At 46.9% G+C, this 26,538-nt stretch overlaps 2 protein-coding genes across 9 annotated transcripts in view; one reads left to right on the top strand and one right to left on the bottom strand.

Moving 5' to 3' along the window:
- PAPLN (papilin, proteoglycan like sulfated glycoprotein) overlaps window positions 1-19,172 on the top strand; it is a 41,176-nt gene extending 22,004 nt beyond the window's left edge. For all 3 annotated transcript variants that reach the window (XM_054567315.1, XM_054567314.1, XM_054567313.1), the window contains 8 exons: window positions 463-601; window positions 750-871; window positions 1,163-1,316; window positions 1,923-2,060; window positions 2,712-2,839; window positions 2,945-3,053; window positions 5,096-5,262; window positions 18,026-19,172. In XM_054567315.1, the coding sequence (XP_054423290.1) occupies window positions 463-601; window positions 750-871; window positions 1,163-1,316; window positions 1,923-2,060; window positions 2,712-2,839; window positions 2,945-3,053; window positions 5,096-5,262; window positions 18,026-18,201 (1,133 nt within the window). In that variant the 3' untranslated portion in view covers window positions 18,202-19,172. The remainder of the gene's footprint in view (window positions 1-462; window positions 602-749; window positions 872-1,162; window positions 1,317-1,922; window positions 2,061-2,711; window positions 2,840-2,944; window positions 3,054-5,095; window positions 5,263-18,025) is intronic.
- Window positions 19,173-20,224: 1,052 nt separating this feature from the next.
- Window positions 20,225-26,538, bottom strand: part of NUMB (NUMB endocytic adaptor protein) — a 129,510-nt gene continuing 123,196 nt past the window's right edge. For 4 of the 6 annotated variants that reach the window (XM_054567317.1, XM_054567316.1, XM_054567319.1 and 1 more), the window contains 3 exons: window positions 25,495-25,644; window positions 23,125-23,271; window positions 20,225-22,312 (listed from right to left, as the gene is read on the bottom strand). In XM_054567317.1, the coding sequence (XP_054423292.1) occupies window positions 21,597-22,312; window positions 23,125-23,271; window positions 25,495-25,644 (1,013 nt within the window). In that variant the 3' untranslated portion in view covers window positions 20,225-21,596. The remainder of the gene's footprint in view (window positions 22,313-23,124; window positions 23,272-25,494; window positions 25,645-26,538) is intronic. The other 2 variants (XM_054567320.1, XM_054567321.1) reach the window with 2 other exon arrangements.

Raw genomic sequence — 26,538 nt, 5'->3', positions numbered from 1 at the left:
AAAAGCATATGGGCTTTGGGGCTTGGCAAGTCCTTCCACTGCTCCAAGCCTCTGTTTCTTGACCTGTAAATTAGTGATATTATCTCATGGGTTTCGGGTCGGTTCAATTCAGGGTGGGACTATATCAGATTAATGAGAGATTTGGGAAGATTAAAAGCAAAACAGGAGTATGGTTCAGCTCCCGCACGAGTCTGGTGTGCGCTGTCCCTCTGTCCCTCCCGCCCTCTGGCCTTGGGCTTCGTGTGGCCTGTGCTGCAGGCACAGGTTGCGGTGGCCGTGCCCTGGGCGTGGCAGGGAGGTTGGGAGGGCGGATGCCTGCGTCCTTGGGCTTCTGGAGCTTCGCCTTCCATGACACCTCGGGCCCGGCAAGTGCCCGTGGCAGGGTGGGACACACTGACGACGGGTGGTCCCCAGTCCTGACAAGTGTGCTGGCAGGGCGGGCGCCCACCTCCCACCTCTCCGGGGTTAGCTCGGCAGGCTCGGAGCCCTCTCTGGTGCAGGCGGCCCTGGGGCAGGTGGCGCGGCTGCTCTGCCCAGGTGGCACGTCCACGGACCCGCACACCAGGTGGCAGAAGGAGGGGCAGCCCATCTCCTCCGACAGGTGCGTGCAGGCGTCCTCCGGGGGTGGCCTCCCTCGTTTCCTCTGGGTGGGCGGTGCGGGTGGGGCTACGGAGCCCGGGGCCTGAGGGGGTCGGGCTTATGGTCGCCCTCAGGAGCCCAGAGCTCGAGCCCCTGTTCTGCTCACTCAGGCACAGGCTGCAGCCGGATGGCTCCTTGGTCATCAGCCCCCTGCGGGCAGAGGACGCTGGCACCTACAGCTGTGGCACCAGGCCAGGCCGTGACTCTCCGAAGGTCCAGCTTCGCGTCACAGGTCTCTGTGCCCTACCCCCCACGGGATCCCATGGGCTCCATGGTGGAGTGGACGGGCTGAGAGGGCCCCAGCCGGGGCAGCCCTGTGGCGGAGGGACGAGGGTGCTTCCTTGGGCCCAGGCATCCTGGTGGCAGGGACCGTGTGTTCCGGTTGGGCTGGGGTGGAGGTCTTGTTCCTCGTGGACCTCACTTCCGCATGTGTCCCCCACGGGCCTCGGGCCTCGTGGCCCACCCTTCCTTCCACCCCCTTGTCCCCACAGCTCACCCCGTGTTCCTTCTGGCCTCACGACAGGGGGTAGCGTGGCCGTGCTGTTTGAGGCTGAGACAAGGCACTACACGCAGACCAGGGACCCCACCCAGGGCCATAGTCCTCAGGACCCCAGCCTAGGGGCAGGGGCAGGGGGCCCGGGCGCCATCGCTTCCTCCCACCCACGGCCCTGGACCAGGTAACAGGGTGGTACTACCTCGCCCCCAACCCCAAGGGCTGGAGTCCACGGGGGGCTCAGAGAGCGAGAGGATGGGAAGGCAAATGGGTCCCCAGGCCAGTAAGTGCTGTCACCAGGCTCTCTGGCCCCTGTTCAGGGCTCTGCAAGGTGAGGACTAGAAACACACTGGTCCCTGAGCTCAGCCTCTTGAGGAGGACGGGGGTCCCTCCTCCTCTGATCCCAAGCAGGTGGGACAGTGCAGGTCAGGGCTCCAGACTCGGAGCAGTGGGAAGGGAGGATCCTCAGGAGTTAAGGGCATGGTTGACGGTGTGGCGCGGGGGGAGGGGGCCACGCAGGGCCGGAGGGCACCCAGGTCAGCACCCCAGAGGCAGACGTGGAGGGTGGGGAGGAGACAATCTGAGATTCTGTGTCAGGGGTGGCAGGAGAGTAGAAGGGGCTGTTAGGCTTTGCCCAGGTAGTTATTGACGGGGCCCTTCCCAGAACTGGGTGGTAGTTTTAGGAAGCAAATCCAGCTGGAGAGGGAGCAGGGCCCACCCCAGGCATGGGTGGGAATGATGGGGGCCGCGGCAAGGAGCCCCTCCGGACTGTGGGGTGCTCGTTCTGCAGGCTGCGCCTGGACCAGAACCAGCCTGCGATGGTGGACGCCCACCCAGGCCAGCGGATCCGCTTGACCTGTCGTGCTGAGGGCTTCCCACCCGCAGCCATCGAATGGCAGAGAGATGGGCAGACCCTCTCTTCTCCCAGGTTTGTTCAGCTCCTCTCCCGTCCCTGCTGTCCCCACCCCACTCCGCCCCACCCCGTTGCCCACCTCTGGGGGAAGGAGCCGCCAGGAGTCACCTCTGGTCAGTCAGGGGCTCTCCTGACATGGAGCTGCTGGGCAGACCGACAGGTGGGGCTCTGGGCCCTTCCAGAGGCTGGTTAGGGGACAGAAGTCACTGGCCAGCTAACAGAGGGGATGGCTGGGTGGGGAAAGGAGGCAGACCCCGCTCTGGCCGCAATTAGAGCAGCCGACATTCACTGACCCAGGCGGGTGCAAGGCTTGTCTCCGCGGTACAATCCGTAGAAGAGCCCCGTGGAGCTGGGTGTTATTCTGTCCCCGTTTTTCACACAGAAGCTTAATACCACACAGCTCCTAAGTGGCAGAATCAGGACCTGAGCCTACTAAATGGGTAGGCCAAAAACTAGATACCCAAATTATTTTGTCAGAAAACTTGACGTGATTTATTGCCAGGGTTAAGAACAGGCACGCACCTTCAAGTCAATGAGAGTGCAGGCAGCGGGAGGCCGGCTGGCCCCTCGGTCAGACCCCACTCTCACCCGGGGAAGGAAGACTCTGCTCCTCCCCCAACCTCCACCCCAAAGGGGTGGAGCCCCCTGACTCTGTTTGGTCCCCAGACACCAGCAGCAGCCTGATGGCTCTCTGGTCATCAGCGAAGTGGCGGCGGAAGATGGTGGCTTCTATGCCTGTGTCGCCTTCAACGGGCAGGACCGAGCCCAGCGATGGGTCCAGCTCCGAGTTCTGGGTACGGTGCGGCCCTGAATGGAAGGGTGACGGGGGCCCGTGGCCTTGGAGGTCAGGTGGCGCAGGATGGGCACAGTGACTCACAGCACCTCCTCCCTGGGCCCAGGGGAGCTGACAATCACAGGGCTGCCCTCTACTGTGACGGTGCCAGAAGGGGACACGGCCAGGCTTCCTTGTGTGGTGGCAGGAGAAAGCGTGAACATCAGATGGTCCAGGTAAGGCTCCTTTCCGGACAGGCTGGTCCTCAGACCCACAGCCGAGCCCGACAGCCCGGGCACAGGCGTCCACCTCCCTGCAGGGAGGCTGCTGCCACGGCTGCCCCCACGGCCCATTCTTCCACTTCCGCCTCCAGGTCTACGCAGCGAGACCCACAGGACTGCGCTCCTCCTGTTGGTGGGGCCATACCAGGGTTTCTCAACCATGGCACCAGTGCCGATTTGGACCCAGTAATTGTTGCCTGTTGGGGCTGTGCTGTGCATTGTAGGGTGTTCAGCAGCTTTCAGGCCACTGGGATCCTAGGATACTCAGAGCCCTAAAATACTCCCGGGGGATCCTGGGGAGACCTGAGCCCCCTAGATACTCTCTGGCAGGGGAGAGCCCGATGCCCCTGGGCTCCAGAGATGGGCCCTAAGTGCTGTCTGTGCACTGAGGAGCGAGGCTGCCTCCCATATGGGAGAATTGGGGAAACGGTGGCCTCGGAGGTGACGCTGGCTGGGTGATGAAGGCTGAGGAGGGAAAGGATGTCCTTGGCCAAGTGAGAGGCGAAGCCAGGACGGGAACGGGCCCTCCCCGGGCCCTTCCCAGCAGTACACATGCCCAGGACTCCCCTCTTCAAACAGACCCCATGTTTCCCCGCAGCCCGGCCTTCTGCCAGCCTGCTCTGCTCAGCTCCGCTGTTTATGGCAGGTGTCCCCACCTGTCCACCCCCACTCATGGCTCAGCCCCTGACCAGGGGCCTCACACCCACTCCTGCTCCAGGGAGCCTGCCCTGGCCGAGGCCATCAGTGCCTCCCTGCTCCTAAACCCTCTGGACACGTCCCAGTCCCCACATGGCCTGGGTCCTTCTGCCGACCACTCGGGCTTCCTGAGATCTCCTGCCCTTGGCTCCAGGCAAGAGCCGGCTTCCGGTGTCCTTCCTGCTTCTCTGGCGGCTGCTTCTCTGGCGGCTGCTTCTCTCTTCCTGGCTGGCTCATCTCTCCATACCCATCCCTTAGAAGCCAGTGGACCTCCAGGTCTGTCCCTGGTCTTCAGTTTATCTAACACTTCTGTGGGCCCGCTTACCTGTGGGCAACCAGGTAGACACGCCGTTTCCAGGACCGCCCAGTGGTGAAACACAGTCTGGGTCCAGACCTCAACCCTGACGCTACGTGGTGTCTCACAGGCATGTGAAATGCAAAATAGTGGGGAGAAAAGAACCTCGCCAGTCACCCCTCCTCACCGCCCCGAGTCTCCGCATGGTGGAGGGGCACCTCCATTACCCAGTTGCCTGAGCCAGAAACCTCCACCATCTTTGGTTTCTTCTCCCCAACATCCCACATCTGACCCTATTCCCAGTCCCTTTATTGCCTGTGTCATCTACCTGGGTTTCAGGCTTGTCCCCCATTCCCCACTGCAGTCAGGGATTTTTTCGAAGTACAAATACCGGGTCGTCCTGGCTGACGCCGCCCCTTACCCCGGGATCCAGCCTCAGCTCCCGGCCAGAGCCACATACGCTTCCTCTCGCTGTGCTCAACCCTCCTTCCAGCTCCTGAGTCCCCACGTTCCCGTCTGCCGGCCAGCCGCAGGCTCGTACTCAGGCCAGGTCTCCGCGACTGTCGTCCTCAGGGAAGGCCCCCGCCAGACACCTGCACCCCCAACCCCGGGCCCTGGCGGCAGAGGGCGCTTGTGTCCTCCGTCCAGCACAGGGCCTGGCGCCTCATGGCTGCTTTCAGGCCCTTCGTTAATGAGAAGTGAGAATGCGCTTCCTTTGTGGGTAAGAGGCCCATGTACAGTAACTTAGGTCACTGCGCTCGGTTGCTGTGAGCTTGTCCCTTTGGTGTTACTACACTTATATAATGTCCTATCTTTTGGGTATCCTGTCCCACCTCATCCTTCAGGTAAGAGCCGTCTCTTTGTCCACAAAGAGGTTCTGGAATGGTCTTCGATCGCCACCACCGCCTGCCTCCTGGCCCTGGGGCCTTGGGGCGAGCGTCACAGAGTCCTGGGGCCTGAAGCCCGGAGGCCCTGGACAGCTCTCCTGGTGTCCTTTCCCCTCCAGGAACGGGCTGCCGATATGGCCCGATGGCCACCGTGTCCACCAGTCCCCGGATGGCACATTGCTGATCCACAACCTGCGGGCTAGGGACGAGGGCTCCTACACGTGCAGCACCTACCGAGGAAGCCAGGCGGTCAGCCGCAGCACTGAGGTGAAGGTGCTCCCGCCAGGTGAGCAAGGCCCGTGTGTTCTCGAGAGCCGGCTTGTGCGGCAGGATGCGGCAGAGCGCAGGCTCTGCAGTCCCAGGGACTCGGGTGCAAGTCCTGGCTCACTCTGCCAGTTCCTGGTGGTGCGACTCAGGGCAAGAGGCTTAACCTCCCTCCCCTCATGTGTACAGCGGGTTACCCCAGCGCCTGACAGGGACATAGTGAGGAGGAAGGAAATAATGCGTATGGCAGGCATCTGGTAATCATGTAATAGGTGATGTTCAATATCATTTTTTAGACTTACTGGTTTTGAGAAATATGATTGAATGGAACTTCATCATAATACTTAAGGCAGAAAGATCATTAAAATCTGTCCATTCTAATTAGGGTGGCAAAACGTGGTCCTATGATTGAAAAGTGCCTTTATGGCCCTTTCTTTGACCACATAACCCAGAAAGGAAAGGGCAGGGATTAGTGTTGCCGTTTTACAAATGAGACAGGCATCTGGAGAGCTCAAGCGACGTTCCCACAAGTCATGCAGCAAACTTGTGGCCAAGTTGGTGCTAGAACCTAAGTCTTTTGACTTTCATATTTAATGTTCTTTTCACTAATCCATTACAGCCTTAAGTGGGCAAAATTTTACTTGCATTATTCAGTAATTTGATATTTTAGCCTTACATTCTCCAGCTCTTGCTCTGAGTTATATTTCAACAAATCTAAACACTGTATTGTAACGTGCATTCCTTTCATACCACTAAGAAAAAAAGGGCTGTCAATTAAAGGGCACATTGCTAAGGCCCCGTAGTTAATATGCAGTCCAATTTGACAGGTGTTAAAATATGAAAGTAAGTGCATCTCATAATTGATGCAACAGACTATGGTTTAATGTTCACACTCACAAGAGCTCCATATCAAATAAGCCAGAGGGAAGGGAGGAGGGGGCTCTGCCCCACACTCACCCTGCCCTCCCATGCACCCTCCGTCTGCCTTCACTGGCTGAACAGCAGGGCAGTGCCCCGGGCTACCAGCTGGCTCTCACAGAGCTTGCAGCAGACGGGGCGGGGGGCGGGGAGGGTGTGCCAGGGCGCTCCCTGCGCTGGCCTGTGGGACAGACATTCACGACTGCCAGGGCTGCAGCCCCGCCGGAGGGGCACTGTTACACTCGGGGTGGGGGCCCGGCTGCCCCCGGGCAGTCAGAATGAGGGTGGGAACTGGTCAGTGCTGGAGGTGGAAGGTCCCTGGTAGAGATGTTGCTGAGTGAGCTGGACTGACACTTGGGCCTCTGGTCTGTGAACCCCTTGGAACAGTGAGTGGGACTCGCATCCCCAGGGCCCAGCCCCAGTGCTGGGCATCACTAGGTGCTCAGATACGTGGTGACCGAGGGCATGCACGCTTACCTGGGTCACAGCACTCTGCTGCAGCGGCTATGTTTCACCTCTGATCATGCCCGGCAAATTGATCTCTTGTCTACATAATAACCAAACTTTCAAGACTTGAGACAAACCAGAATGCAGATTTATTTGAGAAAGAGTTGAGAGGAGGACCCTGACGGTCATGTTTGTGACCAGCTACAGCCATGTCTATGTGGGAAACCAACATGCAATCAGAAACTTGCTTGCTGAAGGCTGGCAGGGCTCCTGATGATGTGTGGCTGCCAAGCCGAAATGGCCGGAAGGGACCTGCCTCTTGGAAACAGGGCCTCCGTCGGGCCACTGTTCTCCCACCCATGCTGGATGAGCGTTGCTAACCTTAGACGTTTTGGGAGCGTCTTTCTTGGCTAGAAGTGATCTCCCTCCTAGATGTATTCGTTGCACTGGTAGACCTCAAGTGCGCGCCCCTGCGCGGGTCTCCCTTTGCCCTGGTCCTGGTGTGGCGGCGCACTAGAATTGGTATCAGCGTCAGGGCAGGGGGGGTGCTGGGGCCCGCTCCACTCCAGTGTAAGGGACACACTTCTACTGTGAGGACTTCTCAACCTTTTTGTCTGTATGATTGGTTGGAAACAGAAAATACTTTAGGGATAAAACACAGGGGTTGCTAAACACTCACATTTAGCTATGGTTACTGTGTGCCCAAGGGGCTATTATATCTCCCTCTCAGGTGAGGAAATGGGGCCCAGACAGCTTAAGCATCTCACCCAAAGCCAGCCAGATGGTAGGTAGGCGGGCCAGGAAGTCTGGCTTTTAACCGCAATGCTGAGCACCTGCCGACCTCTGGGCCCTGTGATAAGCCCAGGGGCTGCAACAGATGGAAGTTGATAGAAAAGGTACTGATTTTTTTAAACCATATGCATAAATGGCTCGCTGTTCATGTAAGTGTATGTAGTTAGCACTCATATGACAAGCCTTCGTAGTCATGATCTTTTAGTTGTACTCTGGAAGGAAGCACAGGGGAGCGGGAATAAGCCTTCCCTAGGCCCAGGTGGTCTGAATTTAGGGAAGGTGCTACTCAGGCCTAAGCCAAGTGGGGAGCAAGGGCCCCTTCCAGAAAGAAAAAGGAAGTCAAGTCGAGAGGCCACGTCATTCCTGAGGTGAAGTAGCAGAGTGAAGCTCTCACAGGGATTTATAAGATACAAAAGCTCCGAGTCAATGCAGAGGAGGAGACAACCAGCGCTTTCTGCTCGGTATAGTATTGTATATAGGAAAACACAAGGCTGTTTTCCTATCATCTTGCCTAATAAACACTGCATTCTCAGTGGGGAAGAGGAAAAACTGGAAATATGGGGAAACTAAGAGACGAAGATAAGCTAGGACTACTTAAGGCACAGAATTTGAGGTTGGAGAAAACCAGCAGTGAAAGAAAGAGGGCAAGGGAGCTCTTGCCAACTCAATATTTTCCTTAGACCTGATCCTACTCTCTTCTTTCCATCTAGAGGCCAAGGCAGGTGCCATTCATCTGTTCAGGTCTCAACAGTGGAGTAGGGAGTAAACTTCCAGAGATGTTCGGTCATCTAGTCAGTCACTATATGGGAGCCTGCTATGGGCTGGGCACTGGGCTGAGGCTGCAAAAGAATAGCAGGGGAGAAGAACTGCATGCGAAAGTAAGGCCGGCAGGGGTGCAATGTGACTTCTGGTCAAGGTAGCAGAGTAGATAAAAGTGTTTGCTTTCTCCTATGATCGCATTAAATTATATGTCAATTATAGAACAATGATTATTGAAAACCATCTGAAGACTAGCTAAACAGAAGTCCTGTAACTAAGGAGAAATGGAACAAACCATGATGAGATGGTTAGGAGGGAAAGAATGGGCAGGTTCCACACCCATAGTGTGGGGATTAAGAATCACGACTGTTATCTTGGCTTTGGAGTTCCCCCTGAGGAGTAGGGGGTCCCAGCCCTGGGGCACCAGTGCCAGAAAGAGGAGCCCCCATAACATGTGGCTGTGAAAACCAGCAGGGACTGAGCCCAGGATGGCTGCAGGAGTCCCAGGTGTTCCCCTTGACGGGCCCATGCATCAACTCACTTGCTCACAGACTCGCTCATTCTGGGCTCCAGTGTGGGGAGGGAGACAGTAGCTTGAAGGGCACCAGGGACATACAGGGAGGAACCAAATTGATAGGTGGCAATCTCTGGGAAAGAACCATTGCTCCTTTGTTGAGCTCTCTCTGTGTCAAGCTGGCAGGGGCAGGTGGGTGCCAAATCTCAGCTCTTCATTAACCTGGTTAACATGGTTCACCTCACCCCCACTTAACCTATAGCCAACCCAAGCCACTTTCAGTTGTTTTTCCACAAAAGCAGTGGAAAAGCACAAAAGCAGGCCTTGGCTGTGAACTTTTGTAAAATCTCCCTATGGTCTAGAAACCCTAAACAAGCAGCTACTGGCCTCAGCACGCCCTGTATCTCTTGCTAAGCAGCCCCAAGCCTGGCACAGGAGGCAATTGGTCCCAATGTGCATTATAACTCCCGTCAGATGTCCCCACGCCTGGTATAAGCTGCAGCCAGTGTTGGCCTGGAGTGCAGCTTCAACTAAGTGGCCACAAACCTGACACTAGGGGCAGCTGGCCTTGGTTCACAGATTAGTCTCTCCCAGGTGCCTCTAGGCCCAGCACAAGTGGTAACCAACTGCAGATCACTTTGTAGCTCCCATTAGGCAGCCCCAAGCTGGGCACAAGTGGTGGCTACCTTGGCCTGCACCAGAGTCCTTCCCAAGAGCCTCCAGAACCAACACACTCCATGGCCGTTTAAGACCACACCAGAGTACTATCCAGTCGGTTCCACAAATGACAGACCAGAATGGCAGACTTGGCTGGCACCAGAGCTCTGCTAAAGCAGCTCCTGCTCCAGTGGGTCAGCCCCCAGACAGCCTGTCTGTTGTAGTCATGGCTGGTCCTTACAGCCAGTCAGCCTGAGGGTCAGTCCCACCCACTGACATGCCAACAGCAATCAAGGCCCAATTACAACAAGAGGGCACACACAAGGGACACTCCTGGAGCACCCAGCTCAGATGAAGAGGGAGAATGCTCCACTGGGCCTCACAGGACACCTACTATATAAGGGCACTCTGTCAAGACTGGGAGACTTAGCAGACCTACCTAATATATCAAGACAAAAACAGGGAGTGAGACAGAACAGGACAAAACTCTATAAAAATAAATAAAATGGGCACAAGCAATCTACCAGATAGAGAATTCAAAACACTGATTATAAGGATGATCAATGTATTTAGGGGAAGAATAGATGAACTCAGAACCTCAACAAAGAGAAATCATAAAGAACCAGTAAAAAATGAAGACTACAAAAACTGAAATGAAGATTACATTAGAAGGAATCAACAGGAGATTAGATGAAGCACAGGATACAATCAGTGATCTAGAAAACAAAATAGTGAAAAATTAAGAAAAAGATTAAAAAAAAAGATAGTTTAAGGGATCTTTGGGATAAACCAACATTCACATGATGGGGTACCAGAAAGATGAGAGAGAGCAAGGGATTGAAAACCTATTTGAAGCAATAATTATGGAAAACTTCCCTAACCTGGCAAAGGAAATAGACATACAAGTCCAGGAAGTGCAGAGAGGTCCCAAACAAGATGAATCCAAAGAGGCCCACACCAACACTCATCATAATTAAAATGCCAAAGGTTAAGGACAAAAGAATCTTAAAAGCGGCAAGAGAAAAGCAGTTATTGCCAAGAAAGCTCCCATAAGGCTGTCAGCTGATTTCTTGAGAAAGTTTGCAGGCCACCGTGACTGGCATGAAATATTCAAAGTGCAGGAAAACAAGAACCTACAATCAATGTTACTCTATCCAGCAAGGCTATCATTATAGAATCGAAGGAGAGAGAATTTCGCAGACAAGAAAAAGCTAAAGGAGTTCATCACCATTAAATGAGTATTACAAGAAATGGTAAAGGGAGTTAAGTAGATAAAAAATATAAATAAGTAAATATAGGAAAGAAAAAATTCTCACTGACAAACACTTAGTAAAGGCAGTGAAACAACCAACTATAAATAGAAAGGTTAAAAGGCAAAAGTAGGAAGGCCATGTGTAATTACAATAATACATTAAGGGACATACACAAAATATGTAAAAAAAAATGACAAAACCATAAACATGGAGAGTGTGAGTAGAACTGTAGTGATTTTCAAATGTGTTTGAACTTACGTGACTATCAACTTACAATGGACTGCTATAAACGTAGCTGGTATACATAAAGCACATGGTTACCACAAACCAAAAATCTACACGAGAGTAAAGAGAAGGGAATCCAAACATGACACTATAGAAAGTCATCAACATATAAGAACGCAAGAGAATAAGAAAGGAACAGAGAAAAGCTAGAAAAACATTCAGAAAACAATAAAATTGCAGTAACTACATAAGTATCAGTAATTACTTTGAAATGTGAATGGACTAAATGGTCCAATCAAAAGACATAGGGTGGCTGAATGGATAGAAAAACAAGACCTACTTCAGATGAAAAGACATGCACACAAAGTACATGGATGGTAAAAGATATTTCATGCAAATGGAACCCCCTCAAAAACTGGGGTAGCAATACTTATATCAAATAAAATAGACTTTAAAACAAGGGCTGTAACAAGGAGGGGTATTTCATAATGATAAAAAAAAGGATTAACCCAACAAGACAATATAAATTATATATTAGAACAGGTGGACTTAATTGATTTGTTTAGGACATTTCACCTAAAAGCAGTATATACAGTCTTTTCAAGTGTGCACAAACAATTTTCCAGGATATACCACATGTTAAGCCACAAAACAAGACTCAATAAAGAAGTTTGAAATCATGTCAAGTATCTTCTCTGATCACAATGGTATGAAACTAGAAATCAATTACAAGAAAACTGAAAAAGACAAACACATGAAGACTAAGTAATGTGCTAAACAATGAATGGGTTAACGAGATCAAGGAAGAAATCAAAAGATACATTGAGACAAATGAAAATGAAAACAAAATGACAACTGACCCCTCCCCACCAAATCTATGGGACACAGCCAAAGCAGTTTTAAGAGGGTAGTTAATGGTAATATAGGTCTGCCTAAAATAAAAAAGAAAGAAAAAGGCAGAAAAATCTCAATCTAACCCTTTCTTATAGTGTCATGTTTGGATACACCTAAAGGAACCAGAAAAAGAAAAACAAAGCCCGAAGTGAGTAGAAGAAAGGGAATAATGAATATCAGAACAGAAATAAACGTAGAGTCTTAAACAATAAAAAAGATCAATGAAACCAAGAGCTAGTTCTTTAGAAAAGATAAACAAAATTGAGAAATTTAGCCAGGCTCCTCAAAAGAGAAAAAGATAGAGGGCCCAAATAAATACATACAATCTTCCAAGACTGAGTAAGGAAAAAACAAAATTTGAATAGAATGTAACTAATTAAATCAAATCAGTAGTTAAAACAAACAAAAAACTCCCAACAAACAAAAACCCTGGACAAGATGACTTTATAGGTGAATTTTACCAAACATTCAAAGTCTACCTATTTTCAACTATCCCAAAGTCATTTCATGAGGTCAGCATCACCTGATACCAAAACAAGAAAAAGACACTACAAAAAAAGAAAATTATAGAACACTATTCCCAATGAAGAGAAGATACAAAAATCCTCAACAAAATATTAGCAAACTGAATTCAGCAATACATTAGAAAGGTCACATACCATGATCGATCAGTTGAGTCAGATTTATTCCCAGGATGCATGGCTAGTTCAATATCTGCAAATCAAATTAATGTGACACACCACATAAACAAAATGAATTTAAAAAATCATATGACTGTATTAACAGATGCAGAGAAATTATTTGGAAAAAAAATCCAACAGCCATTTATGATTAAAAAAAAAAAAAACTCTCAGAAAAATGGGAAAGAGGGAACATACTTCAATGTAATAAAGGCCATACATGACAAACCCAGAGCTAACATCATACTCAGTGGTGAAAAGTTGAAAGTTTTTTAAGATCAGGAACAAGACAAGGATGTACACTTTTACCACTATGTTATTCAACATAGTATTGGAAATCCTAGCCATAGTAATCAGACAAGAAAAAGAAAAAAAGGCATCTGAATTGGAAAAGAAGTAGTAAAACTGTCATTATTAGCAGATAATATGATATGATACAGAGAGAGCCGTAAAGAATCCACCAAAATATTAGAACTAATAAATTCAGCAAATTAGCAAGAATACAAAATTCATATTCAGAAATCACTTGCATTTTTATACACCAATAACTACCAGAAAGAGAAATTAAGAAAACAATCCAACCTACAACTGCATCAAAAAGAATAAAATACCTAGGTAGGAATAAATTTAGCCAAGGAGGTAAAAGACCTATATTCTGAAAAACATGACATCGAAGAGAGAAACTGAAGAAGATACAAATAAATTGAATGATATGTCATGCTGATAGATAAAAAAGAATTTACATTGTTAAAATGTCCATGCTACCTAAAGCAATCTACAGCTTCAGTGCAACCCCTCAAAATACCAATGACATTTTTCACAGAACTAGAACAAGTAATCCTAAAATGTATATGGAACCACAAAAGACCCTGAATAGCCAAAGCAATCTTGAGAAAGAACAAAGTTGGAGGTATCACACTACCTGGTATCAAACTACACTACAAGGCTATAGTAATAAAAAAGTGATACTGGCATAAAAACAGACACATGGATTAATGGAACAGAGAAGACAGCCTGGAAATAAACCCACGTCTATATGGTTAATTAACCTATCACAAAGTAGGCAAGAACACACATGGGGTAAAAAAGACTGTCTCTTCAATAAATAGTGTTGGGAAAACTGGACAGATTACATGCAGAAAAATGGAACTGGATTGCTATCCTACAGCATATTACAAGAATAAACTAAAAATGAATTAAAGACTTAAATATGAGACATGAAACTATAAAACTCCTAGAAGAAAATGGTCAGTAAACTCTTTGACATCACTCTTTGTGTGTGAGTGTGTGTGTGTGTGTGTGTGTGTGTGTGTATTTTTTTATATGTCTCCTTGGGCAAGAGAAACAAAAGAAGAAACAAATGGGGCTACATCAAACTAAAGAGTGTTTTCACAGCAAAGGAAACCACTGATAAAACAAAAAGACAACGTATTGAATGGGAGAAGATATTCACCAATGATACAGCCAATTAAGGGTTAATATACAAGAAATATAAGGAACTCATACAACTTATAACTTAATACCAATAAAACCCCAAATAACCCAATTAAAAATTGGGGCAGAGGTCCTGAATACAGTTCTCCAAAGAGGATATATAGATGACCAACAGAAATGAAAAGTTACTCATCATTAATCATCAGGGAAATGCTAATTAAAACCACAATGAGATATTACTTCATACCTGTCAGAATGTTTATCTTCATTAAATCTACAAACAGAATGGAGAATCAAGATGGTGGAAGAGTGAGTGGAAGTCACACTGGCCTCCCAGGAACAACCTGGAATTACAACTAAATTGTGGAGAAATCACCCGGAACAAATAACTAAACAATAGCGAGATCGGAGACTTATATCCTCGGAGACAGAAGAATGTGCTTTAGCACAATCTAACTGGTAAGGAGCGCGATAGAGACTCAAGAAGGCAGGCGGGGCGCCCACAGGCGGCAGCACCAGATGGATATTGAAAGGGCCAGTTGGATCCCCATGAGAAGAGTGGGGTCTAAACCAAAAGTGGAGATTTCCAGCCCACAGCACCAGAGCCCCAAAAATATACAGAAAACAGCCAGCTGCGAAAAGCAGCAGGGTTGCTCTCTGCCGGAGACAGACGGCTAGACTCAAAAGAGCTGTTTAAAGGGCCAATGCATAAATTTTTATTTGCAGCCACTTACCCTGGTCTCCGGCAAAGGTGGGGGCAGAGTGGGCTACAGACGCCTGAGGAGAGACTGGAGAAGGAGCCTTTGGGGAAATAACTGAGGGAGTAGCCAGAGGGATCTCGGTGCTGACTCATCCCCCTTGCAGCAGCAGCCATCTTGCTCAGGCAGAGACCACTCCCCCTGAGCGGCAGCAGCGTGACAGGACCCAATAATCCCGCCCACAGGAGGGACTCTGCCCTGCCCTGAGCCATCTAAGGCAGCTTGCTGAGTGCAGAGTGACTAGATTAACAGCTGAAGGAGACAGCCACAAACAGTAGATTCCTGGGAGTCTCGAACAGACTGCCTAAGGTCAGACAGGGACAACATCTGACATCAGAGGCAGATCCAGAAAGTAAAAACAGTGGTCTCCTACCATAGAAGTTCACCTCACAAAGTCAGGAAATCAATTCAGATCAATTTAAGAAGCAGAAGCAAAAAAGAAGAGTCTCACAAATAACGGGAAGACAAAGAAATGCCCCCCACTCAAAGGAAAAGGAGGAATCCCCAGAAAGAGAACTGAGGCAAGTAAACTATCAGATATTGAGTTCCAAACAACGGTTCTAAGGAAGCTCAATGAGCTCAGTGAGCTCAGAGAGAATTACAAAAAACGACAGAGAAGCTATAAGGAACTTATTGCAAACTATATCAGCATGAAAAAAGACATAGAAACTATCAATAAGAGACAAGGGGAAATGAAGAATACAATTTCTGAATTGAAGAACACAGTAGAAGGAATCAGAAGCCAGCTAGATGAAGCCAAGGATTGAATCAGCAAGCTGGAGGACAAGGTAGAAAAAACCTCCCAGAAAGAGCAAGAAAATGAAAAAAGACTAAAAAAAAAGAATGAAGAGGCATTTAGAGAAATGCAGGACAACCTGAAACATAATAATATCTGTTTAATAGGGATACCAGAAGGAGAAGAGGATGAAGAAGGGATAGAGAACCTGTTTGAAAAAGTAATGATGGAAAACTTCCCTAATTTGAGGAAAGAAAAAGTCACACAAGTCCAGGAAGCACAGAGGGTCCCATTCAAGAGGAACCCAGTGAGGAACCCCTCCAAGACACATCATCATTAAAATGGCAAATATCAAAGACAAACAGAGAATCCTAAAGGGAGAAAGAGGTAGTAACATACAAGGGAGCCCCAATATGGCTAGCTGCTGACTTCTCAACAGAAACACTGCAAGCCAGAAGGGAGTGTCAAGAAATATTCCAAGTAATGAGAAGCAAAGGCCTGCGACCAAGACTGTTTTACCCAGCAAGGCTCTCAATTAAAATGGAAGGCGAAATAAGGAGTTTCCCAGACAAAAGAAGGCTAAAAGAATATACCTCCACCAAACCAGCACTGCAAAATAAGCTAAAGGGACTGCTTTAAGATGAAGAAGAGTCTATGAATACCTAGTTCCTTTCACAGTTGCCAATACTTGGTATTACCAATATTTTTTAATACATATTAATCTGATTGTGACAATGATGTGTTATTTTAATTGTTCCTTATTATTCCTTTATTGGATCTATTTCTATTATTTTTAAAAAATCTTTAAATGACTTTTTAGTATTTTTTATTCATTTATCAATTAAAGGTTTGTAGAATTTTTTTCCCTAAAAGAAAAAAAATGAAACTATTAACCCTTTTTTAGATGTGTGGCAAATACTTTTCCATTCTATTACTTGTCCTTTAACTTTTTTTTATATGTATATTACTGGATAGTCTTAAGTGTTTAATATAGTCATATTGTCAATATTTTACTTTATAGCTTCTGGGTTTGAATATTTTACTTCAGGGTAAGAATCATATTATTTTGTATTTTCTCCTAAAACTCCTTAGGTTCTACATATTGATTTTTAACTCACCTGAATATTTCTTGTATAATGTGTGAGATAGGGCTCTATATTTGTTTTATTTCAAGTAATAGTGGTCCATGCACCTTATTTGTTGAATAAGCCTTATTTTACCCATTGATTTGAAATATAAATTTAATCATATTACATTGTTAGATATATGTTTCTAGAATGCTCATTATATTTCATTGAGCTACTTGATTATTTCTGTGCTGATGTCATGTTGTTTTAATTGCTTAAACTTTATAATGTTTTAAATTTTTTAATATTTTATAATTGATTTTGACATTTAAAAAATAAAATCAATCTGCATTTTAAAAAGAAAGATGGAACACCTACCTTTTCCGACAACAGGGATGGAACTGGACAATATTATGCTAAGTGAAATAAGCCAGTTGGTAAAAGGCAAATACCATATGATCTCACCTATAAGTGGGATCTATTCAACAAAATAAACTAACAAACAAAATAAACCACAGGCATGGAGACATGGAGCAGACTGAAAGTGACCAGAGGGGGTGGGGAAAGAGGGCAATGGTGGAAAGAAGGGGAAGGGACTAGACAAAGAACTTGTATGAATGACCCATGGACATGGACAACAGTGTGGGAACTGACTGTGGGAGCGGGGGATGGGGGTGGGATGAGTGGAGGGGGGCAAAGGGGGAAAAATTGAGACAACTGTAATAGAATAAACATGATTTAAAAATATTTAAAAAATCAACAATAAGTGTTGGTGAGGATGTCAGGGAAAAGGGAACTCTCATGCACTGTTGGTGGGACTGTAAATTGGTGCAGCCACTGTGGAAAACAGTATGAAGGTTCCTCAAAAAATTAAAAATACAACTACCATATGACTCAGCAATTCCAATTTTAGATATTTATCTGAAGAAATCCAAAACACTAATTTGAAAAGACATATGTATCTCTGTGTTCATTGTAGCATTATTTACAATAGCCAAGATAGGGAAGCAACCTAGTCTCCATCAATAAATTATTGAATGAAGATGTGATATATATATACATACATATATATGTGTGTGTATTCAGATTATGTATATATGTATCTACATACACACACACACAATGGAATATTTCTCAGCCATAAATAGGAATGAAATCTGCCATTTGTGACAACATGGATGGATGGACCTAGAGGGTACTCTGCTAAGTGAAGTCAGACAAAGACAAATACCATATGATTTCACTTATATGTGGAATTTGAAAAAACAAAATAAACTCAGAGAGCAAACATGATTGCCAAGGGGCATAGAATTTGGGGAGATGGGTGAAAAAGGGTAGGGGATTAAGAACTACAAATTGCCTGTTATAAAAACAGTCACAGGTATTTAAAATACAGCATAGGGAATATAGACAATATAATATTATATGTTAATTGTAATTGGAAAAAAAAATGGGTGGAAACTGTGAGCCCTCCTTGTAGTTAGTTGTACATACAGGTGTTGAAAAGTTATAGAATGACTGCATTTTGTTGGGAGGGGGAATCTGACAGCCACAGAACCACTTTTCCCTTAAGGAAGTGAAATGGTGGGTGAGAATTTTCAGCGCACACAGGGCTTCCTTACCACTGTGTCTCTCTTCTGTTGTTTTGCAGCACAGGCCACCCAGGAGAGGGACCCTGGCAGGGATTGCATCGACCAGCCGGAGCTGGCCAACTGTGAGCTGATCCTGCAGGCCCAGCTCTGTGGCAATGAGTATTATTCCAGCTTCTGCTGCGCCAGTTGTTCGCGTGTCCAGCCTCATGCTCAGCCGGTCTGGCAGCAGGGATGAAGGCCGGCTCCAGCCCCAGTTCCGAAACAACTCATAGGGCTGGGGAGAAGGGCAGAGAGACTCTTGCTCTCCCCTCTATGGCTGGCAAAGGGAGTTATCTTCTGGAGACAGCGCCACCTCACCCCGCCTCAGCCAAAGCCTCAGCAGCAGCCGTACCAGCCTCCCTCTTGAGTCCCTAGCAGTGATTGCATTTCTGACATGACCACAGGTCGCTGCTGAGTTGTCAAGAAGATAAATGTTTGGATAAGGACGCCCTTTACTTTACAAATTCCTTCTATAACTTGTTACTCAGGATCAGTTCACTGTTTTAAAACAAGCTACCAGAGTTCTCACTTCATTTAAAGCTGGATAGGAAGGTGCATGATGATTTAAAGTTAACACCTCTCTAACTCCTGCTGTGACAGGGAAGGGCTCTTTGCTAGGACTAGACCTCATCTGGGGTCACACAGCGGTGTATTGCTCTAGTCTCTCCCACCCTTCTAGGTAGTGTATAGCAACCAGCCTCAAACCCACCTGTGCATGTGGTTAACAGCATAATGTTTGTGAAAGCTCTCAGCAAAGTGGAAGATATAAGGCTCAGTACAGGGATTTGGGATGTGAGAGTAGCAGCTGCAGTATCATCTGAGTGTGGAAGAACTGGGAGGGCTCCTTACTTTCATCGGGAAGCTGGGGCTGGAAGCCCTCCTCCTGAGGCGGATGCGCAGAGCTGGCTGTGAGGCTCGCCTCACGCCTGTGCGGAGCTGACCGACGGGCCTGCCCTGTGCTGGGACCAACAAGGGGCCTTTCCTCCTCAAGGAGGGATCTCTGAAGCAAATGTCTGCTGCCAGATAAAAGCCAGACTATTGAAAATGGCACCAGCAAGATGGGAGGACTGATGGAGCGGGGTGATGTAGTACGTGGCTTCAGAAATGGCTTGAGTTGCAGAAATCAATCTTTATCTCAGAATTTCCAATTCCCTACTGCTAAAATAAGACACCTGGATTCAGTGAGCTTCTGAGTGATGTGTTTGGCTCATCAGAACTAATGATGAGTTCTGATCATCATTAGATCATCTAATGGAAAGGAGGTCCCTTTCCATTAGAACTTTTTACAAATCCTTCAGAAGGCTTGTTGGATCTAGTGACAGAGGTTATTTGGGGACACAGAAAGGTATTACAGGGAAAGTTTTAATTGCCACCATGCTGGCTGGGTGAGGGGCACTTCTTGGTCTACCTGTCATTCAAAAAAGAAAACATGGCATGGAGCAGAGGTCTTTTCTTTCCATTTAAAAAAATATTGAGGGGCATCCCTTTTCATTTACCATGGCTGGTTTTGCTATAGAAATTGGAAAATAAGGGCTACTTTCTTAGACTCCCCAGTTCTTTAATTAAACCAGTATTTGGTCTATTGGTGACACATTTTCAGAAAGTAAGTTTGAAGTTAGCTCTTCTTAGAACTAGTCACCAAATAAGTGGGCTGAAGTCCAAGGTGAGGGTAAAGTTCAATCTTAACTACTGGTTCTCAACCCTCTTCCACAGTAGGAGCCTTCTAAAAAACTGAACTTGGGATTCCACTCCCAAGAGATGTGAATTTAATTGGTCTGGAGTATGGGCTAGGCATGAGGGTTTTAAAAGCTCCCCAAGTGATTTTGACACATAACCAAGGTTGAGAATCACTGCTCCAACCCTGGACTTCTTTTTGGGACTCTTGTTCAAATGCAGATTCTGCCTCAGAGGAATGGGGTGGGGCTGAGACTCTATCTCTAACCAGCACCTAGATGAAGTGATGCTGTTGTCCAGGCTACACTTTGGGCAGCAAGAATCTGATGTTAAAAATGCACTTAGGCTCAACCAAAGCCAAAGAAGGAATACAAATATCAACTTTACATACTCCCTACAAAAGATTTTCTAATCACCAAACTAGAGATCTGCTGCAGCAGCAGAATGGAGAGACAGGAAGACCAAAAAGAACTAAAAGTCAACTCATTTGCTAATTTAAAAAAGGGAAAGAACAGCCCTTCATGGGCAGAAGCTTCTACCACGAACATTTATTTTTGTTAAAGCAGATTATAAATTCTCATCAGTACAAATATATATAACTTACATTTGATTGTAAGGCCAACGTTCAAAAGTAAAAATGAGATGGGATCTCGCGTTGTTACCAGAAATCAAGTGGCTGCTGCTGGCAACGGGGTGTTCTGCTCACCACGGGGGAGGGGGGACGAGGGTAGACGCGCACACACACACACACGCACACCCCTGATCAAACCAGGAACTCCATCCCCGCAAAACTTGGGGGAACAAAATTTAAAGGACAAAACAAAACCCACCAAGGCAGGCCCACATGACAAACCAGCACAGTAACCTGCGTTCCAGTCTATGGATATGATGTCATTGTTACCTTAGTGTTAAGTAAAGGATTAACATAAGGAAACGGCAGCAATATATAAAGGAAAATACATATTCTCTATAGAGCACATTTAGATTGCGTCCATTAAAATAATGACATTAGAATTTCATCATAGGTTTAAAACCAGGACAATACTAGTCTTTCATTTTCTTTATTTAAACTACAACCTAGTGACTGTGTTGGTCATAAGCATGATTGTTGTTGCAATGTGCTACTTACAAAGACTGACACCAAATAAGCTAGGGATCCCATCTGCATCTCCGGCTTTTCCTCATTTTACTTCAATAGGCATCAATGATAAATCAATCTTATGTACAATTTCTTACAGTTAACCCTTTTACCTTTGGCAAGATTACTTACAACTCTTACAACTTTTTAATATTGAGAACTATTTAAAATATTCTAAATGCATAAAAATAAAGATTTTGGCTTTTTTGATATATATTTATAATATTTATTCTTACTCAAAATGGAAGCTCAACTTTACCCCCTAAAATATAGCTCTGCTGGGCAGCTGCTGGTGCGCCCTCCTGGGGATTCTGGCCACACCGCCTGCCTCTCGTCCGCAGGCCAAGCACAGGCCGCCCTGTTCTTGACCTCTAAGACAGGCCAGTACTGACAGGAGGCGGGTGCATGGCCTGAAAAACAAAAGGAGGTCGTTTTGCTTCCTGTTGTGTTATATTCCAGTAAATGTGCTTTGAATACAGATTCCTGTTCAGATACATCTGCCTCTCTGTTGCCAGAGATTTGTAAGGGGCTGAGGCAGGAGGAATGGGCAGAGGGTTACATTTTCTTGACTTCTTTAGCTTAACTAGGACAGCTCTTTTCTAGGAATGGTTTTCTCCACTTTTTGCAAAATCACCCGCACAGCACTCCGTGCTTGGACATGCTCCTTGGGACCTTTGGGATTAGTGAAAAGTGTACTGATCAGGGACGCAAAGTCTGCTCTGACCTCCACCCCACCCGTTGCCTAAGTACAGAGAAAATACATAAGCCATAGGGACTGCTCACAGTTCAATTTCAAATGTCTTCTGTAAGTCACTGGAGAAAGGGTTGGTGGGTGAGGGGTTAGTGCGCTGCTTGGACTTGCTTTCTAATGCAGCCCACTGGGCTTCGAAAGGATCCACGGGGCAGGTGCCTGTAGGAACCTCTGTGTGCTTGTCTCCTGAAGCCAACCTGCCATCGTCTACACCATTGAAAGCTGAAGAACCATTGAAGTGCTGAGCAGGAGGCTTAAAGAAGGGACTGGCAGTAGCGCTGCTTGTCTCATACTGAGGGAATGTTTGCTGCTTGACCAGGCTGGGAGACTGATGGGGGTGGGCAGCCTGAGGGTGGCCTGCGGTGCCAAACACATTGGCTACCATCTGGGAGGGAGTGATGCCCACCACAGGCACATTAGGGGCTGGATAGGGCATCCCATTGGCCACAGGATAGGTCGGGGCGGGGACAAAGGCGGGCTGCAGGGGTGGGACCACACCCCCTGGCACGGGCTGAGAGGTGAGGAATGCATTCCCTTGGAAAGGCTGCGCTGGCTGGGAGATGGCAGTGGGCGGCGGCGGCTGGAGAACTGGCTGCAGAGGGACAGCTGAGGCTGGGGGCTGCTGAGCCCGGACGCTCTTGGACACCTCTTCTAACCAGCGATCGGCCTCCGAGGGAGTACGTCTGTGACCAGCCTGGAAGAGACCTGGAGAGGCAGCACCGGAAGATTGAGCCCATTCGGTCCCTGGAAGCAACAACATGGAGAGAGACAAAAGAATCAGTCTTCAGGGACTTCTTTCCTCACCGGATAACCCTGGTTGTTTGAATGATCCTGATGTGGAACGAATCCCTCTACTGGGCTATTCTGGTACTGGCAGTTTCGTGGTAGGACAGAGAACCTGTCGGACCGCGCTGCCGCCTCAGCCACGTTGCGGAGCTGTCTAGCTATGGCTCAGCCGCATTGAACCAAGGCAGCTGCTGGCACCAGAAACCCCTCCCTGCTGCTGTAGCTCATCCGTGGTACGGAAACCACCTTGCACATGCTCCAAAGGGCCCAGGGTGACTCACCTTCTGCTCTAACACACACACACACACACACGTTCTTTCTGGTGAACTGCCTTTATTACTATTTACAGTTTTTTGGTTTCATGGTTAAAGTTTCATTATAGAAAAACTAGAAAGTACAGGAAAGTGAAAATAAAATGTTTTTTATAGCTCTTTCTTAAGGCGTGCCATTGTAGGAGGCAGGGCCCCCTCACCCTACGGCCATGTCCACATATCTCCAAATCCAGTGACGGACTCCCGCAGGGCCCAGGGATATGTATTTTATGAAAGTTCTATGGGTAGTTCTGTTTGATAGTCTTAAAATGGTCAATTTAACCTCTTTAGTTCTTTCTCCTTCCCCATCCTTTCTTAATAGTAGTTTATTTCCAAGAGGGAAGACACTTCTCCTAAAAGGACTCCTCCCTGGTTACCCTCTCAAGTAAATGGCTGATTTTCAAACCAGGGTCGCTTATCTGATCCCAGAATCCTCACCACCATTTGTGGCCACCTTACCCGAATGTGTGGCTGCAATTCCCTTGTTAGCAGCATCAAGGGCATGGGCCCAAGGGTTGGTTTCACGCGCAGGCATTGCTACGGGTGCTAGAGCAGTATGGGCTGGCTTAGCAGCAAGCACATGGAAGGCTGAGTCAGTGCCATTAGCTACAATGGGAGCAGACAACATCAATGGAGTTAATTCATGCAGGGTGTATAGGTGACCCCTTGGAGCTGGGTCAGTCAGGCCAATGCAATACTGATGGAACAGAAAGAAAAGTTGGTGTTGGGATAACCATACCATCTTGTGATGAAAACACAAACCTTTTGGCAAAGAAAGGATCAGAGGTTGTAATTAAAATGCTATATTGAAAAAGTCAAATGACTGTTCAAGGAAACTATGTGCATGAGGAGAGTGGAAATGAAGCCTAGAAAAACAATTTCAAATTAAACTGAACAAAGCTGCTTTGTCTTACAAGCAGCAAAAAGCTAACTCTTTTATATATAGCTGAGCCTTTGGCACAGTGACGTAGATAAAGCATTTCCCTCTCCTACCTCTTTTCCAAAATATCGAATTATGTCAACCATAACAACAACAAGATACATATAATGATTCTGTATTAGGTGTTAGGGACTATGTTACTAATACTTCAGTCAGCATTATCTCATTTAGTTCTCTCAAAAGCCTTAAGAGTGGGTTATCCCCATATTACAGATGATAAATCAAAACGTGGTGTATGTTTTCATTTGCTAAATAAATTTGTAATTGGCTACAGATTTTCCTTTTTTTTTTTTTTTTAAGACATTTCCTCCTTGGTAATGTTCATAATATCTCAAAGTAGCTACTATCCTTTCCTTCTCTCCTTATCACAGTCTCCTGACCTCCTGACCCTGCTCCTTTACTGTCGGTACCTGGCCCCACAGTCCCCACCACTCGGCCCAGCTGGCACAGCCAGCACAGCAGAGAAGCGGCTGCTCCCTGCCCTCAGGGCGGGGCACTGTGCGAGGGCACAGGCGCCCCTTTCCCAGGGCTGTCTAAAAGACTAGATCGCCCTTGGGCTGGGAGCCCCTTATGGAGGGGAAGGGCTATGTCCTACTCAGTTTTACACCCACTGCCTCGTGAACAGGCATATAGTTAGCAGGATGCAAGAGGTACTATACTCAGAAAGACCTAGGTTTAAATCCTGGCGGTGCCATTTGGGCAATTACTTCACTTAACCTCTCCGAGCCTCCTTTTCCTCATCTGTAATGCTAACCTCAAAGACTGGTGTGGGGATTGATTGAGACAGGAACGTGCACGAGTCCTTACCACGATGTGGCAGGAGGCACGAAGTGCTCAATAAATTGTGCCTGTTATTCCTGGTACTGTAAATATTTGTCAGATGGAATGAAAAGCTATTTGGTGCACATGACTATGAAGGTATAAGGGGCTTTTTTCTCTGTAAGAGATTCCTTGAGGAAAAGCATGCAGTATCTTACTCCAATAGGAGCAGGGTACTGTCTCCACAGCAAAGCTTTTTCTGAGCCCTCTCTCAAAAGAAATGAAGAAATGGCAATTATAGAAGCTCAAATTCTAAAAGTCTCTATTTTAAGCTATACAGACTCTTGCGTACCTCTGAGTCAATATCAACTGTTAACTCAGTATCTCTGAAAACAACAACTTTTAGTAACTCTTCAATGCCACAAAGTCAAATTTTAGGATACTTGGTACAGAAGATAAAATGAACTAAAAAGCCAAAAGAAGTACCTTTTTCTTTATGAGCCCCTTGAGACAGTGTGGAGTCCAGGGCTTCTCCACCTTGGCACTACTGATATTTTGGGCAGGATAATTCTCTGCTGTGAGGGTGGCTGGCCTGTGCATTGAAGGATGTTTAGTATCATAGCATCCCTGGTTACGCAAGTGCCAGTAGCAATCACCCCTTACCAAGCTGTGACACCCAAAAAATGTCTGCAGATAATAAATGCCAAATTTTCCTTGAGGGGCAAAATCACTCTGAGTTGAAAGCTACTGTGCTAGAGAAAACTGTAACCCCAGAACCAACTCTGATGACCGTGCTCCAGAACTGGCAGGATATGCTGACTCTTTTAACAGTGAAGCGGCAAAGGAAGCAGTGCATGGGGACTATAGAAGCTTCTAACAGAATGAGATGAAAGGCAGATAGGTACATGCAAAATGATGAATGCAGACATCTTAGGAAACAGAAAGGGCAACAGAGCACAGGGACACCGTCAAATAGAGAAATGAATCGATCTGAGGCATTATCGAACAGGGAAATGACCGGCTCTGGACAGCTCCTGGCAAGCTCGGGATGCCAACTGATAGTTCATGAGCAGCATCATAAAAATACTACTTTCAAAGAGAAGTGCTGAGCAGGCTAAGAGGGCACTAACCTTGAAAGGCAGGAGATTGTGGTGTTGCCGCTGTCACTGGTTTGGTCATTGGGGCGGATGAGAAGGGATCTTCGGCGGGTGTGCTGAAGGCATTGGTGATCTGTGAGCACAGGGAGCTGATGCTCTCCGCTTCCCCTTCTACTTCTGGCACTGCAAGACAAGCAAAAAATGGCTCCAGAAAGAGAAGCTAAATAATCTTGCAGGATAACGGTATGATACAAGGTGGCATTTTTACTGTGTCCCTCACTTGTGAAAGGAAGTGTTTCAACAGTCAGGTGGGGCTATAAACACAACTTCAAAACATTTACTGACTCTATTTCATTGGCTTTTCGGGTGAGAAGGTATCAAGGGTCAGCAATTCATGCACTAAGGACTATCTTCCTCCCTTGCAAATCCCAAGATTTCTTTATCTCCTCTCCTGTGTAACACTGTTGAGAAGCTGGTGTTCTTTTTGTGCCAAGATGTTCAGTTAGCTAGATCTTTCTGGAAAATATGAGCAACCTGTTTGTCTTCCAACCAGTTCATAGGGCTACGATCCTAGTTAAGTTCTGGAGCTATTTAGTAACTATCAGAGAATGGGATCAAGCCAAGGGCACCAGTGGGTGCTCAGCTCTTTTCTCTATGATAAGCTATGACAATGCCTCCACTCTCATTTTCCTCCCAAGAACCAAAGTACCTCATAGGAACTGTGATAACATGAAAAAGTGAACAGAGGTCCAGGACTCTTGAGGCTTTGTTCTTAATATTGACTCTGTCATTGAGGAAGATAATTATGTGTGCTGAACGTTTGCTCGACTGTGAAAAGAGAATGATAGTTTTTGTTTCCCATCCGCTCCAGAAGGAGACAAAACAGGTACTTGAAGCATCTGGAGTTTCAGTTTTTATAGGAGTTGGGAGCTGGCACAACCCTCGGTAATCATCTTGTTGACTGTTGTTTAGGCCTAGTTTCATCTGTCAGAAGAACTCAACTCTGTGCTTTTATACCACTACCCGTGAGAGCGCCCCATTGAGACAGAGCTTCCTCATATTCTGTTGTAGCACTGG

The sequence above is a fragment of the Pteronotus mesoamericanus genome, unplaced genomic scaffold (assembly GCF_021234165.1).
Source record: "Pteronotus mesoamericanus isolate MK-2021 breed Mesoamerican mustached bat unplaced genomic scaffold, CSHL_Meso_final contig_182, whole genome shotgun sequence".
Taxonomy (NCBI): domain Eukaryota; kingdom Metazoa; phylum Chordata; class Mammalia; order Chiroptera; family Mormoopidae; genus Pteronotus; species Pteronotus mesoamericanus.
The sequence above is the reverse complement of the archived record's forward strand: the minus strand, read 5'-3'. Positions and strand labels throughout refer to the sequence as shown.